Here is a 16,394-nt window from a genome sequence, read left to right as displayed (position 1 = left end):
ACCTTTAAAATTTACAGTTCCACGCCATTTCAATATAATTTTTTCAAGAGTAGAAAATTCAGCTGTCTTGTACATATTTTTGTGATGTTTCTCACAACTGTGATGTCTCCCTGGCGATCAGAAAGCTGGCCTTTGACTTGTCCTGGCAGATAAATTACCTTCACTGGCAATCCGCCGAACAACTCTCAAGCTGAAGCTGGTCGCTTCTGCTGTGTGTTCCTGAGATCTTGCATCTGTGATAGGTCCATCGTTTCCTGCTTTGCCCTTGAAGAAAGCGTATATCCTCTAAATTATGTCTCTTGCCTGGGTATGGAGAATTTGTTACTTACCACCACTGTCAGCCATGACAAATCACAACAAACTGAATAAAAATTCACTGAATAACAGCCACAAAATTGTTTAACACTCACACTGACCAAGACATTCACAGCAGAGTGCTGAGAACACTACTGAACTTTCATTGGCTGTCTGAGGATGAGGTCATGTCAGATGTGGAGAATGAGCCAAAACTCAACCGCCGTCATTCATAACTCCAACTACTCTAAATAATATCAAATGCTTACTCCACTACAAGATCTAAAGGTAGTTTATTTACCCACCGATGTCACATTTCCCAGCACTTTGTCACAACAAATCATACTAAAAGAGACGATTTGGTGAGATTTTAATGCTGTATATGTTAGCTTCACTGCATGCTTATTTTTTGAGTTTTCGGTTCTAAACTTAAGACATTTAATGTTTTGTATGTGCAATACACTTCTCAAGTTTGTGGCTGGATTGTATTTTGTAAATCACACAATATTTCATCGATGTCACTACTCAACATCTTCTGGTGGTGGTAGTTGCTGCTGTCATTGCTGCAAGGTGCAACTGGTGATAATTGCGCAGCAGTGTTGAAATTTATGTCTGGGAGCAGGCAATAAGCGTACATGGGAAGATGCTTGCAGTTGGAGGAAAGCGGTGCTCCTAGTGCCCCCTGCTGGGAGCCACAGAAAGGCCTTCCGCTTGTGCATTGTGGACAATGACTGTGCTGCTGGGCACTCCTGTGGTTAAAAGCAGAATTAAATCTCAGCAGTGCATTGTGTTGAGTCATGAATCAGAAGTTCTTGTTTCCCTGCTTTGATTTAAAGGCAGCCAGTGCTGGGTTCCAGGTGGCACCCCTACTGATAAGATTGTCTGCTGGGCAAGTGCAGCCATAATGAGAGTGAGGGAATACATTATAGAAGATGATAACTACACATGGTGTCAAGAAAATTACTATCACTGCATCCGAAGGTCTCTTTGAAGCTCTCAGCCGTGACTGGTTAAAATAACAAGCCAAGGTTCACCAAATGTCAAAGAATGCTCGTCTCCAGGCCCAGTCACAAGAAGGGAATGCGCCATGTCGACGCAACCGTATTTAATACCACAGATAGAATCCTGGAAGATGCAGCTGTTCCAGTGCTTGAGAAATGTTTGTACTAGGCACCAACACCATGGAAAGCTACAATCCAACATGTGATAGTTGGCATAGAACAGGTAATTTTTTAGGCTTCCCAGCGACATTGCAGAAGAGATTAGGAGTGACACCTGGCGAATTTTAACATGAGCCCCACCAAGGAAGTTTAACATCAGCTCAGCAGAAAGGAAGGCTCTACAAGACTTGAGAGTGGACAAAGACCTCATCATTTTAGCTGCCGACAAGGGGAATGCCACTGCCCTTCTCTCACGAGCTGAATAGAACAGCAAGATGGAGGTGCTGCTCGGCAATCCTCCTTATCACAAGCTAAGAGGGAATCTGACTGGCAAGACCCAGAGAAAAACATTAGAGCCTCTCAAGAAGAGTCCTATTCCTTCTAATGTCATTAAGAGCCTACGCCAACAGGCTGCAGTTCCCCGAAGACTGTATAGTGTACTCAAGACACACGACGACGGCACTCCTCTTCAGCCAATGGTAAGCAACATTGGAGCTCCTACCTCTCACAGGCAAGTGCAATCACCATATCTGAAATTCAGAGGACTTCATAGGCTGCCTGAAGACAGTTAAGCTACAACTGTTGGATCTTTTGGTTAGCTTTGACATTGTATCTTTATTTACGAAAGTACAATACCTCTGCAGGAGGGTTAGTGCTTATCAGCAGCCAGTTTGAGGAGGACATTGTGGCATTGCTTAAACATGTGCTTACTCAAATTATTCAGTGACAAGTATTTTGAACAAGTGAACTGTGTCGCCATGGGAAGTCCACTGTCTTGCTTGGTGGCTAACTATTTTATGGAAGACTTTTCCTGCTTCTAGTAGTATGTAGATGATACATTTGTGATGTGGCCCCACAGAATAGAGACATTACCTGTGTTTCTCCAGAATCTGAACTTGCTCTACCCCAATATACTGTTTACAATGTAAGTGGAAAACAATGGCATTTTACCATTCGTGGATGTCATGGTCAGACGCAAAGCAGGTGGTACACTGGGACATAGTGTCTATCACAAATCAACTCACACAGAGCCATACTTGCAACCCACAAGTTGTCACCACCCTGCACAAGATGGTAGTGTCTTAATGCTCTTTGGTGCTTAGAGCACATGTGGTCTCAGCTGCCGACAGTCTACCTGGTGAACTACAACACCTAAGAACAGTATTCCAACAGAATGACTATTCTGATAGACAGATACACCAAGCATTCTGTTCTAAGCAAATTCAAAGTAGGGATGTAATTGAAGATGTGGAGGCACCTGTGCAATGGCGTTATTGCCCTATTTTGGCAGCATGTCCTCAAAAATAGAAAGGATCTTCAAAAGGCACAACATCAAGTTTATAGCTGTATGCCCTTCTCCCACATCCACATGCCTGCTGTACTGAATGCTCACTTGTAAGAGAGACTATCACCAAGCAGTCAACTAATCAATTTACATGAAGGGAATAATCGTCCAGCACAAACGTCTTCTCACCCATCAGCAAACTTGAGGAATTTATTGTGCTTGGTCAAATGTGACCTTGGCCTGAGGAAATATGGCATGTATACGATCCCATCCCAGTGTGGAAAATCTTATATTGGGCAGACATGCTGAATTGTGCAAGAATGTTGCATCAAACAACGTCATACATTCCTGGGGCAACCTGATAAAACAATAGTAGCATTGCTTGGACACTGGGCATTGTGTGTTTCACAAAAAAGACTGAAATTTTATCCCCAGCATTATCTTTCTGGGACTGTGTTGTTAAGGAGGCCATACATATCTGTATTGAGAACAATCTTGTCAGCAGGGAAGCAGGTTTTCAACTAAGCAACCCCTGGAATCCAGCACTGGCTGCCATTAAACCAAAACAGGGAAAACAAGAACTTCTGATTCGTGACTCAATTCAATGCACTGCTGAGGTTTATTTCAGCTTTTAACCATGGAATCGTCCAGCAGCACAGTCACAGAGCACGTGCTGAAAGTGTTTCAGCAGCTCCAAGCAGGGGGTGCTAGGAGTGCAGCTTTCCTCCAAGTGCGAGCGTCTTCTGGTGCATGCTTATTGCCTGCTCCTGGTTTAATAAATATTGGCACCACCACCCGATTATCATCAGTCACACCTTACAGCAGTGACAGCAGCAACTACCACCACCTGAAGATGTCAAGCAGTTGCATCAATGAAATGTTGTGCAATTTACACAATAAGACATGGCGGCACAGCTGAGAAGTGTATTTGCAACTGGTCCGTCAAGGAAAGCCTGAAAAGTCACATTTTGTGTGTATTCCATCTGCTGCATTTTTGAGTTTGAATGACAAAACAGTGACATTTCCATGATGCCGTAGTCTTGTGCTGTGACTGTAACTTTTGGATGAATAAAGAAATACTGAATTGCAAAATTGAATCAGGCAGTAATGTAGAAAACTATCTTACAATTAATTGGTCCATAGTCCCCAGCATGTTTATACAGTGGAACAAACTTACTCCTGAAAGTGTGTGTGTGTGTGTGTGTGTGTGTGTGTGTGTGTGTGTGTGTGTGTGTGTGTGTGTGTGTGCGTGTGTGTGCGCGCGAGAGAGAGAGAGAGAGAGAGAGAGAGAGAGAGAGTTTTTATGTAGGTAATACCTAATACTATGGAAAATACTTATAATAAATTAATAATAAAGTTCCAGAAACTTTTTCAAGGATGCAAAAGTGAATTAAAAAATTGGAATAAACAGGACACAAAGTATCTTTTCTTTGAAATCTCTCTCCTACACATCATCATTCTGTCTCTTTATCCACTAGGCTAATATACAATTATGCACTTGTGCTTTTTATGTTATGTTATGTCTTAAACACGTTAATCACCAATGTGTCAGTAAGAGACATTCAACTATAACAAATTGTACATTTTTAGTACATTTTCAATGTGCCACTGCCTTGAAATTGTGTAGTTTCCTTAACACACAAGCTATAATGAATGAAATATGAAGATGCTTTAACAACCAATATGACACTTCCTGTAATTTTCTTACAATAAATCATACCAATAACATGTTTCTGAGAGATCCGTAATGTGTTGGTACTCCGAAGTACAGTACATTCATACATCATAAGTTTAATGGTAAACCAAATGTGGACTTCAAATAATTGGGACAAATGGCATCTACGAAGTTATGCTTGTGAAGTAGGATGGGATGACTGAAGGGATTGAGCCTTTAGCAGGCTCATGAGCACTGCAATATGTAGAAGCCACACTCCCAAACCTCTGCTACATACACGTAAGCAGCATCTCAAGATGCTGCTACTACCTATTTAAAAATCATCACTTGATATTAGATGTAAACAATTCAAAAAATGTGACTGTCATTACATACATTCATGTTGAAATGTATGCCCCCACCCTCATCCCATCACACACACAAATACGCACATACTTCTAACAGAGGTGTGTGTGCTACATTACTGTGTCATTAATTTTCACTAAAATATACTTCAATTGGAAGTGGCTGAGTAGAAAGTGAATGGATACAGCACAGTTTTTATCCTACGCTTTCAGTACAAGTTCAAATGAATAATAATATAAGGTTTAAACAGAGCAGACATTTGAACAACACTCATTCATCACAGACATCATCTGCAAATGGGGTGGGGGAATTAATCACATGTGAACGGCTCCCTGCCATACACCATAATATGGCTTGCAGAGTATAAATGAAGACATTAATATAAGTTAATATTCTTACAGACCATACAGGCAGAAGAGGCTGTTCAATTGAATGTCAAATTTTCACGATTTTTTTTGTTTCAGGTACTTAGTAACTTGTCGAGAGTGCCCTCAGCGTTATCCTTGGCTTGGTGATGCCATTGGTACTGGAATTGATGGAACAGATGTGTACAACCCAGAAAATTAACAAGAGACAAGAAACACATTCAGGTTTTCTTGAATTGTGATACTACCATCGCTCAATACATTTGAAGCGTTATTTACGAACACTATGCTTTGTACAGATAGTCAGAAAATGGAAGACGTACAAAAGCACTGGGCTTACGTGATGACAGTTCAATGACCTGTTCATGACAAACGAGAGAAATGGGCAACTGTCATTGCATTTCTGTAGTTGTTTATTTTTTATTTGTTGTTCGCCATTCCTGCATAAAACATGGCATAGCACTGATAGAGAGCAGTACATACTACACTGCAAATTTTCAGTGGTTGCCATTATGAGTATCTATTTCTATAGAAATTTTATCAGTGATTGTACAAGAATGATGTGAATGAATGAAGGAACATCAAATATTTGTGTTGGTTAACAAAGCTTGGTACTGATTATACCAAGTTAGAATCATAACAGAAATGTGTGTTCTAGATATGAATTTTCAACCAAGTGCTGTTCCTTTGGTCATTTATTTTTCTTTTTTATATAAAATAAGTCACTGGTATGAGAGTGAGAGTGAGAGAGAGAGAGAGAGAGAGAGAGAGAGGTAAGATGTAAGAAACATTGATTATAATTTTACCTGAATGTTTTTGTTGGAAAATAAAGAACAATAGATGTTTATACAAATGTGAAGAGCTCTTTATCATTTTTAATCTTGAAAAGATACATACTACTAATAACAGGGGTATGAGTATCAGAGAACATGTAGCAAAACACTACTCAGAGAAAACAACATTTCTATTGCACCAGTTAATATTCAACAAATGAATTTATTGTTTAAGAAAGATTGGAAGGACATAGAGCAAGCCCTCGGTTTCTAGATTATTTAGCATGAAGAACATTACCTTTTATAGCATGGTCTGACATTCTTCTCTAACCACTATTATTTAATGTGTTTTTAATGCTGAGAAATACACCATAACATCAGATAATGATTCTTACAATATTCAGACAGTTTCTCAACAACTGAGTATGGTACAAAGTCACCTTCTAATGAGGAACAAAGGATCCCTTGCATAAATGTTTTGAAGCAAAAGTGTATCACATCATTACTGTCATCAGCTGACTGCTCTACTTGCAAGCAGGTCCAAAAATTTTAAGTGTGCAGAAGAGTTACAGTTATTCAGATTCTATGAATAGTAAGCAGGTGAACAAATTTTGCAGTGTTTGATTACAAAGATAATTATTTTGAGATTCAGTGCATAACTGACACATCTATTACAAAACAGGATCTTAAGTTGTCAAGAGTCAAAGTGGCAAAAAGAGAGAGAAATTCATTCACTAAGTTTATCAGTATTGAGTGGATAACCATTTCTTTCCTCTGTGTTCATGGATACTCGAATGGGTTTATTGTTATGACGTGAAACACAGGATCTCCAAGAAAAGCAGACATTTCTTCTTCCTGCTTTATGGTGTGATACATATATGATGATGATGATATAAGATGATGTAACTTACCAAACGAAAGTGTTGGTATGTTGATAGAGACACTAACAAACACAAACACACACACAAAATTCAAGCTTTCGCAACCCATGGTTGCTTCATCAAAAAAGAGGGAAGGAGAGGGAAAGACGGAAGGATGTGGGTTTTAAGGGAGAGGGTAAGGAGTCATTCCAATCCTGGGAGCGGAAAGACTTACCTTAGGGAGAAAAAGGGACAGGTATACACACGCGTGCGGGTGAGCGCGCGCACGCGCGCGCACACACACACACACACACACACACACACACACACACACACACACAAAAATCAGTTACTTCTGCCCTTAGTATGCTCTGAGGCCACATAAGACTAAGAGTCAGTATTCCAGGGAAGAGACTGGATTACAAAAGTTTGCGTTTATTCTCAACTGAATGCTGTACATAAAATATAGCAAAGAGGAATACCTGCTGTCTTTGGTGTGTACTCTGTGAATGCACTGATAAGAAGTCAGTTCATGCTGGGCTCCCCAATAAGAATTACTTCAGTCAGTAAAAAAATATTATAAGTGTGTTGGAGGCATATGTTTACATCAAGCTATTATGCAGTAGAATACACGAGAAAAGACTTCTTCGGGGAATGAACTCCCAACAATATTGGTTCTAGAGTGGTAAAACAACTGAAGACACTGTAAATGAGGCAGTAAGACTTGCAAAAATGCTCCGCATAAGTATGTTGTACCCATAATGGCAGATATCGCTGAGGCATTTGATCACATATGGTGACCAGCACATTTTGATCACCTGAGGGACTTCAACTGTTTGTTATTGTTGTTGTGGTCTTCAGTCCTGAGACTGGTTTGATGCAGCTCTCCATGCTACTCTATCCTGTGCAAGCTTCTTCATCTCCCAGTACCTACTGCAACCTACATCCTTCTGAATCTGCTTAGTGTATTCATCTCTTGGTCTCCCTCTACGATTTTTACCCTCCACGCTGCCCTCCAATACTAAATTGGTGATCCCTTGATGCCTCAGAACATGTCCTACCAACTGATCCCTTCTTCTGGTCAAGTTGTGCCACAAACTTCTCTTCTCCCCAATCCTATTCAATACTTCCTCATTAGTTATGTGATCTACCCATCTAATCTTCACCATTCTTCTGTAGCACCACATTTCAAAAGCTTCTATTCTCTTCTTGTCCAAACTATTTATCGTTTTTTCACTTCCATACATGGCTACACTCCATACAAATACTTTCAGAAATGACTTCCTGACACTTAAATCTATACTCGATGTTAACAAATTTCTCTTCTTCAGAAACGTTTTCCTTGCCAGTCTACATTTTATATCCTCTCTACTTCGACCATCATCAGTTATTTTGCTCCCCAAACAGCAAACCTCCTTTACTACTTTAAGTGTCTCATTTCCTAATCTAATTCCCTCAGCATCACTCGACTTAATTCGACTACATTCCATTATCCTCGTTTTGCTTTTGTTGATGTTCATCTTATATCCTCCTTTCAAGACACTGTCCATTCCATTCAACTGCCCTTCCAAGTCCTTTGCTGTCTCTGACAGAATTACAATGTCATCGGCGAACCTCAAAGTTCTGATTTATTGTCCATGGATTTTAATACCTACTCCGAATATTTCTTTTGTTTCCTTTACTGCTTGCTCAATATACAGATTGAATAACATCGAGGAGAGGCTACAACCCTGTCTTACTCCCTTTTCAACCACTGCTTCCCTTTCATGTCCCTCGACTCTTGTAACTGCCATCTGGTTTCTGTACAAATTGTAAATAGCCTTTCGCTCCCTGTATTTTACCCCTGCCACCTTTAGAATTTGAAAGAGAGTATTCCAGTCAACATTGTCAAAAGCTTTCTCTAAGTCCACCAATGCTAGAAACGTAGGTTTGCCTTTCCTTAATCTTTCTACTAAGATAAGTCGTAAGGTCAGTATTGCCTCACGTGTTCCAGTGTTTCTACGGAATCCAAACTGATCTTTCCCGAGGTCAGCTTCTACTAGTTTTTCCATTTGCCTGTAAAGAATTCGTGTTAGTATTTTGCAGCTGTGGCTTATTAAACTGATTGTTCGGTAATTTTCACACCTGTCAACACCTGCTTTCTTTGGGATTGGAATTATTATATTCTTCTTGAAGTCTGAGGGTATTTCACCTGTTTCATACATCTTGCTCACCAGATGGTAGAGTTTTGACAGGACTGGCTCTCCCAAGGCCGTCAGTAGTTCCAATGGAATGTTGTCTACTCCGGGGGCCTTGTTCCGACTCAGGTCTTTCAGTGCTCTGTCAAACTCTTCACGCAGTATCATATCTCCCATTTCATCTTTATCTACATCCTCTCCCATTTCCATAATATTGTCCTCAAGTACATCGCCCTTGTATAGACCTTCTATATACTCCTTCCACCTTTCTGCTTTCCCTTCTTTGCTTAGAACTGGGTTTCCATCTGAGCTCTTGATATTCGTACAAGTCGTTCTCTTTTCTCCAAAGGTCTCTTTAATTTTCGTGTAGGCAGTATCTATCTTACACCTAGTGAGATAAGCCTCTACATCCTTACATTTGTCCTCTAGCCATCCCTGCTTAGCCATTTTGCACTTCCTGTTGATCTCATTTTTGACGTTTGTATTCCTTTTTGCCTGCTTCACTTACTGCATTTTTATATTTTCTCCTTTCATCAATTAAATTCAATATTTCTTCTGTTACCCAAGGATTTCTACTAGGCCTCGTCTTTTTACCTACTTGATCCTCTGCTGCCTTCACTACTTCATCCCTCAAAGCTACCCATTCTTCTTCTACTGTATTTCTTTCCCCCATTCCTGTCAATTGTTCCCTTATGCTCTTCCTGAAACTCTGTACAACATCTGGTTTAGTCAGTTTATCCAGGTCCCATCTCCTTAAATTCCCACCTTTTTGCAGTTTCTTCAGTTTTAATCTACAGGTCATAACCAATAGATTGTGATCAGAGTCCACATCTGCCCCTGGAAATGTCTTACAATTTAAAACCTGGTTCCTAAATCTCTGTCTTACCATTATATAATCTATCTGATACCTTTTAGTATCTCCAGGGTTCTTCCATGTATACAACCTTCTTTCATGATTCTTAAACCAAGTGTTAGCTATGATTATGTTGTGCTCTGTGCAAAATTCTACCAGGCGGCTTCATCTTTCATTTCATAGCCCCAATCCATGTTCACCTAGTACGTTTCCTTCCCTCCCTTTTCCTACACTCGAAAATCAGTCACCCATGACTATTAAATTTTCGTCTCCCTTCACTATCTGAATAATTTCTTTTATCTCATCATACATTTCTTCAATTTCTTCGTCATCTGCAGATCTAGTTGGCATATAAACTTGTACTACTGTAGTAGGTGTGGGCTTCGTGTCTATCTTGGCCACAACAATGCGTTCGCTGTGCTGTTTGTAGTAGCTTACCCGCATTCCTATTTTCCTATTCATTATTAAACCTACTCCTGCATTACCCCTATTTAATTTTGTGTTTATCACCCTGTAGTCACCTGACCAGAAGTCTTGTTCCCCCTGCCACCGAACTTCTCTAATTCCCACTATATCTAGCTTTAACCTATCCATTTCCCTTTTTAAATTTTCTAACCTACCTGCCCGATTAAGGGATCTGACATTCCATGCTCCGATCCGTAGAACACCAGTTTTCTTTCTCCTGATAACGACATCCTCTTGAGTAGTCCCCGCCCGGAGATCCGAATGGGGGACTATTTGACCTCCGGAATATTTTACCCAAGAGGACGCCACCATCATTTAATCATACAGTAAAGCTGCATGCCCTCGGGAAAAATTACGGCTGTAGTTTCCCCTTGCTTTCAGCCGTTCGCAGTACCAGCACAGCAAGGCCGTTTTGGTTATTGTTACAAGGCCAGATCAGTCAATCATCCAGACTGTTGCCCCTGCAACTACTGAAAAGGCTGCTGCCCTTCTTCAGGAACCACACGTTTGTCTGGCCTCTCAACAGATACCCCTCCGTTGTGGTTGTACCTACGGCACGGCTATCTGTATCGCTGAGGCACGAAAGCCTCCCCACCAACGGCAAGGTCCATGGTTCATGTTTATGAGCATTATTTCTAAAGTAGTTAAGCAACTTTGTCATGCTGAGGAGAGACCCTTGCAATAGAGATTTGAAAAGGCTACCCACAGCAATCTGTGAGTGGGCTTGTCCTCCTGGAACTGGTACTCGACCCGGCATTAGGAAAGCTGCAAGACAACAAAGCAGTTTTAATAATAGCATATGCCAACAAAGTGATGATGCTTGTAAAGGGAATCTCCAGACGTAATTTGGAAGAAGGATGTGACACACAGTGGTTCTGAGGAGTTAAACTGTTTGTTGCACCTGAAAAAATCCTGTATATGTTATTAAAATGAAATATTTTAAGAGACCTACCATGAAATTATGTGACAAGTCCGTAAAGAAAAAGACTGTCACCATATAGGTTAGTACCTTTTTTGATGAGTGACAAAATATTAGTGCATATACTGAATAAATGAGCAAAAGAGGCAGGAAAGCAGTGAAAATTATTAAAGATTATAAATTACCTATGCAAACAAGAAGAATATGTCATGACACTATCTAAACTGCAATCATGGGATACTGTGTGAATACTTTGGCACACAGACTTCCACTCATAACACCAGCAAAGATAGTTAACAGGGTGCAACATGGACTACTTCTTCATTTAATGGAAGCTTTTGGTACTGTGTCAACTGCCACGTTGCAAGTGATATTTGGGATATGTCAGCTTGATATACAGACACAGAAAAAAGTGGTGATGTACTGACTGAAGAAAGAAGAGCAACATGAATTGCAAAATTTAATGGATATATGGGCCACAAGCAAACAGTTAATCCACCATCAGATCCTTCTCTTGTGGAAGAAACAATGAGCTGAAGCTCAAACATTGAGGCATACCTTCTATTTTCTCCCAAACACAAAACAAGAGACAGGGAATGACACACCTGAATCCTTCAAGAGGCAAGACACACTTCTTGATGGGTCATGGACTATATGCCATCTACTGGCATTGAATTGGGCAAAGAGAAATCTCCAAATGTGCCTGCGGAGAAGACGGCACACCAGAACATACTGTCATTATATGTTGATGTTACTGATATCAATCTGCAGCAACTGAATTGTCATAGAAGACTCGATGTCAGGGAAATACTGAATGGCAGATTCTGGACAATATAGCTGACACTATTTCAAGAATGGATTCGATAACATGCCAGCTTATAAATCAACACCTATCTGCTGCTGATGGAAGATCAAGAAGCAACACAGTGAATACAACTGAGGTCAACAGAGGCAGCGGATGTACAGCAAACAGCACATGCACAATGATCATAACTAAACACTGCAGCCAACAATAGTCTCTCCCGACCCAAGGAACTAGGACTCGGATCATGTGGGCCGGCATGTGGCTGCACTTCTCCTGGCATCTCTATATGGCTCTGAAACATTTACAATAAGAGAAACAGATGAACAAAAACTGCTAGTCTTTGGGAGAAACACATTAAGGAAAATATTTGGCCCCAAAATGGACACCCCATCACAGGAATGGAGGATATTACAAAACCAATTACTGGCAAACCTATACTCACAATCTGATATTGTCTGAAGGATGAAGAAAAGAAGACTGATGTGAGCAGGACAACTAATTAGGATGGAAGATGAAAAACTATCACAAGTAGCATTCTCAGGATCTGTGGAGGGCACAAGGGCCCAAAGAAGGCCACAGGCAAGTTGAAGGATGAAATCAACAGGGATACAGAGACGAAGGGCATGAGAAAACGAGAATGGGTCACAAAAGCCAGGAACAGAAATGACTGGTGGAGGAATGCATGTGTTCTCCAAGGCCAAGGCAACAGTTAAGAAGAAGAAGAAGAAGAAGAAGAATCCAGTTCCATGTTTGGTCAAAAATAGTCTGCAGTAGCTACTTTTCTTACATGTCAGTTGAAACACACAGGGAAAAATGTAATGTGATTTTGCTACAAGGGAAATATGTAGTGGGAAGATACTCCTAGCTCTTCTCATAAACATCACAGCCTTGATCTACATTATGTTTTTCTTGTGCTCTGTATCAGGCCTTAAAGTAAAAAGTCAGAAAGTAATGCAACAGGGCAGAGTCAAATGAGAGAATACAAAAATTACTAAGTAGTTCAGTTTACAAGTACAGTAGTAACATTTTGTTTTATGTCTTGCGCTGCTGTGGGGTACATGGTATTTGATTAATGTTTCCCTTTAAAACTTTATATGGAAACATTCCATTGGGAAAAATATATCTATAAACAAAGATGATGTGACTTACCAAACGAAAGCGCTGGCAGGTTGATAGACACACAAACAAACACAAACATACACACAAAATTCAAGCTTTCGCAACCAACCAACGGTTGCTTCATCAGGAAAGAGGGAAGGAGAGGGAAAGACGAAAGGATATGGGTTTTAAGGGAGAGGGTAAGGAGTCATTCCAATCCTGGGAGCGGAAAATGTCTGCTTGTGTCTGTGTATGTGCGGATGGATATGTGTCAGCTTGTGTCTGTGTATGTGCGGATGAATATGTGTGTGTGTGCTAGTGTATACCTGTCCTTTTTTCTCCCTAAGGTAAGTCTTTCCGCTCCCGGGATTGGAATGGCTCCTTACCCTCTCCCTTAAAACCCATATCCTTTCGTCTTTCCCACTCCTTCTCTCTTTCCTGATGAAACAACCGTTGGTTGCGAAAGCTTGAATTTTGTGTGTAGGTTTGTGTGTCTATCAACCTGCCAGCGCTTTCGTTTGGTAAGTCACATCATCTTTGTCTATATATTTGGATATGATAGAGGGAAATATTCCACGTGGGAAAAATATATCTAAAAACAAAGATGATGTGTGATTGTTTTATAAGGGATAAAGACTCAGAATTTCCACAGTAATGAACTGAATTACATACAAATCCTCATCTTTCCAAAATTAAAGATATATATGAAGGGGTCGGAGAGATATAGTCATAAGCCACATCGAACTAGTTTTGATATACAGCGACTTTGAAGTTCCACAGAGGTCTGAAAATGTTTAATACAAAATATAAAAATTATTTCTACTGCAAACACTTGCTTAATATTTGCGAAGCATGTTGTTAAATAGTCAACTCTCTGCATGCTATAAAATATTAATTTTAGAATGATTCTAATTAAGATGTAGCCAGTGGTGGCTTATGACTATATCTCCCAACAAATTGTTTAAAACATAAAGTAAGTTTTGTAAGGATTTACTTTAACTACTCTTACACAGCAAGCAGAATAAATAATTTTTACACATTAGTATATACATATCAGGTATCTGAGATGTATAAATTAATTTTCCATTGATACAGTTACATCAAGGAAGTTCCTCTAACTCATCATTGTACACGTTATTTCCAGTACATGTCCGAAAGAAATCTTGATTTGCTGCAGGTATGTATGGCATAAGAGACAGTACATCATCAATTTTTTTCTGGTTAATGGGTAGTGGCTTTCTGTACTTTATTGGCACCTGATATGGATTTGGTTCAACTAGCCTTCCTTTCTTTTTGACACAAATATCCACTGACATGAAAGCTCCTATGTCTGAATAAGAGTGCTTTACACTCAGCTTGAAGGGATCTTCAGACTCAAACTTAAATTGAGTAGCTTCACTGAAATGGTGGGAATGTCCAGACGTGGATTCTGTACATTTTGAGATCAATGTCGTCAGGCTTTCCAAACTTCTGAAGTCTTCTCTTTCCATTTTAGTTACAATGAAATGTTTTGGACTCACAGATTTTATTACTTCTTCCCATTCATCTGGAGTGAACACTACTGGATGTCTGTTTCTTGCATACCGTTCAATGCGACCAAAATCACGATCGCTAGGTAGCATTGTGTCCTACCACAGGGAAGATATGCTGGACAGAATCAAATCTTTTGGTAGCAACAAGGGACCTTTCCAAAGCAATAATAGTCCAATTCTTTGCCTGACCCTTGCAGTTGTCTGTGATTATGTGGAGATGTTTTGTCTGAGGATTAGTTATCTCAAAGTACTTCAATAAGCAGCTCCTAAACTCATCTGAACCCCGTCCTCCATCTTTCTCGCTCCACAGAAACATATAACCGTTATTTGATCTACAGTCGATACCATAGTTATATGTCCATATTTTCCTCTTGTAAAATGCTGGACCAACTGTTAGTTTAGGTGTGGGGAACGTTTGCTGCATGTCCATTGCTATCACATGATGCTCTTTCGAATTTTCTTTAGCCAGAGCAGTTAAAGACGCAGTCATATTTTGTCCTCTGTCAGCCTTTTTGAGATGCGATTGATATTGTTGTTTCTTTTCTGTGACTTCTTCTGCGCATAATTCTGGGTTATTTATTGCAATTAGAAACACATCAAATTTTGAACAGGTGTAACTTTTTGGTAGTTTGAAGCCTATGTTAAATTCAGATAGGAAAATTTCTCTGAATTTACTTTCAGATACTGCAGGAACCTGCTTTTCCTTGCAGTATTCTGAGTATTTATCTCAAAATAAGGAAGCAATTGTGAGATCACAATCCAAATACACTTAATTGGGCTATGGCGTTGAGTAATTCTCTAACACTTTGTACAGCTTCGTCTTGAAATTTATGTGGGTAGTTTCCATGTTTTCCTGAAAGGAAAAAAAGATGAGCTTATATCCTCTTCCTAATAGAAATATTTGTATAGTACTCAGTTTGAGTACATCCCTAACTTATAGCACAGAGTAACATACAAACTTCTTCCATCTTCTTTTGGCACTGCAAATCCCTGCTTCATTTGATGTTGCAAATTCCTCACTCTTCATGCATGTATCTGTAAGCCATGAACCCTTAGGAAAGCTTCCTTGCAGATCATGACTTCTATTCTGCATACCCTCACATTATAAGAAAATGTAACATCCCTGGATGATATTTTCTTGGAAGTCTTCTTTGGATAGCTTTGAAAGAAATTATGACAAATATAACAAAATGAAATAAATATACAAAATATTAAACCATTTTTATTTAAATAGTGAATACACCTCCGCTTTTTCGGTTACATTTTCATACAGCTCATTAGGTAAGTATTCTGGGCGTTAAAGTTTCCTATGTCCCAAAATGAATGAAAAATGTTTTCTTCCTCTCCAAGCAGTTTTGTGAAGCATTTATTTAAACAAGTACAGGGACTTCCTCTAGTAGCAACCTGAACAGTCATGTGGGTTTTTAAAGACTTGTACTGATGACCAGCATTTCGACATTTTGCTTTATTTTTCTTCCACTGATCAATATTTCGCTTTCTTTTCTGTGAAGGGTTTTGGTTTTTCGAGTGATTCTTCATTTATTCTACTTATTTCAAGTTATAATATGAAGAGCAAAATAGTCTAAGAATTTGCATGAGATATAGTCATAAGCCACACAAAACATTAAATTTTGCTAAAATCACATTAATGAGAAAATATTTTTTTCTTTTGCCTTTGAAACTACATTATTGCACCATCAAGCAGTAATATAAATGTGCCCATCAAGTTTCATCATTAACACACAGGATGGCTGTCAAATGTGTTGGCAATGTTGAGAGAAACAAAGT

At 39.5% G+C, this 16,394-nt stretch overlaps 1 protein-coding gene across 1 annotated transcript in view; it reads left to right on the top strand.

The window, feature by feature from the left end:
• The window catches only part of LOC124802911 (chitin deacetylase 1), a 219,388-nt gene extending 213,462 nt beyond the window's left edge, over positions 1–5,926 (top strand). Inside the window, exon 10 of the mRNA XM_047263980.1 lies at positions 5,224–5,926. Within this exon, the coding sequence (XP_047119936.1) occupies positions 5,224–5,326 (103 nt within the window). The 3' untranslated portion in view covers positions 5,327–5,926. The remainder of the gene's footprint in view (positions 1–5,223) is intronic.
• Positions 5,927–16,394: the final 10,468 nt, after the last annotated feature.

Source organism: Schistocerca piceifrons, chromosome 6 (genome assembly GCF_021461385.2).
Source record: "Schistocerca piceifrons isolate TAMUIC-IGC-003096 chromosome 6, iqSchPice1.1, whole genome shotgun sequence".
Classification (NCBI taxonomy): domain Eukaryota; kingdom Metazoa; phylum Arthropoda; class Insecta; order Orthoptera; family Acrididae; genus Schistocerca; species Schistocerca piceifrons.
Note: the sequence above shows the minus strand (reverse complement) of the source record. Positions and strands in the feature narration are given on the sequence as shown.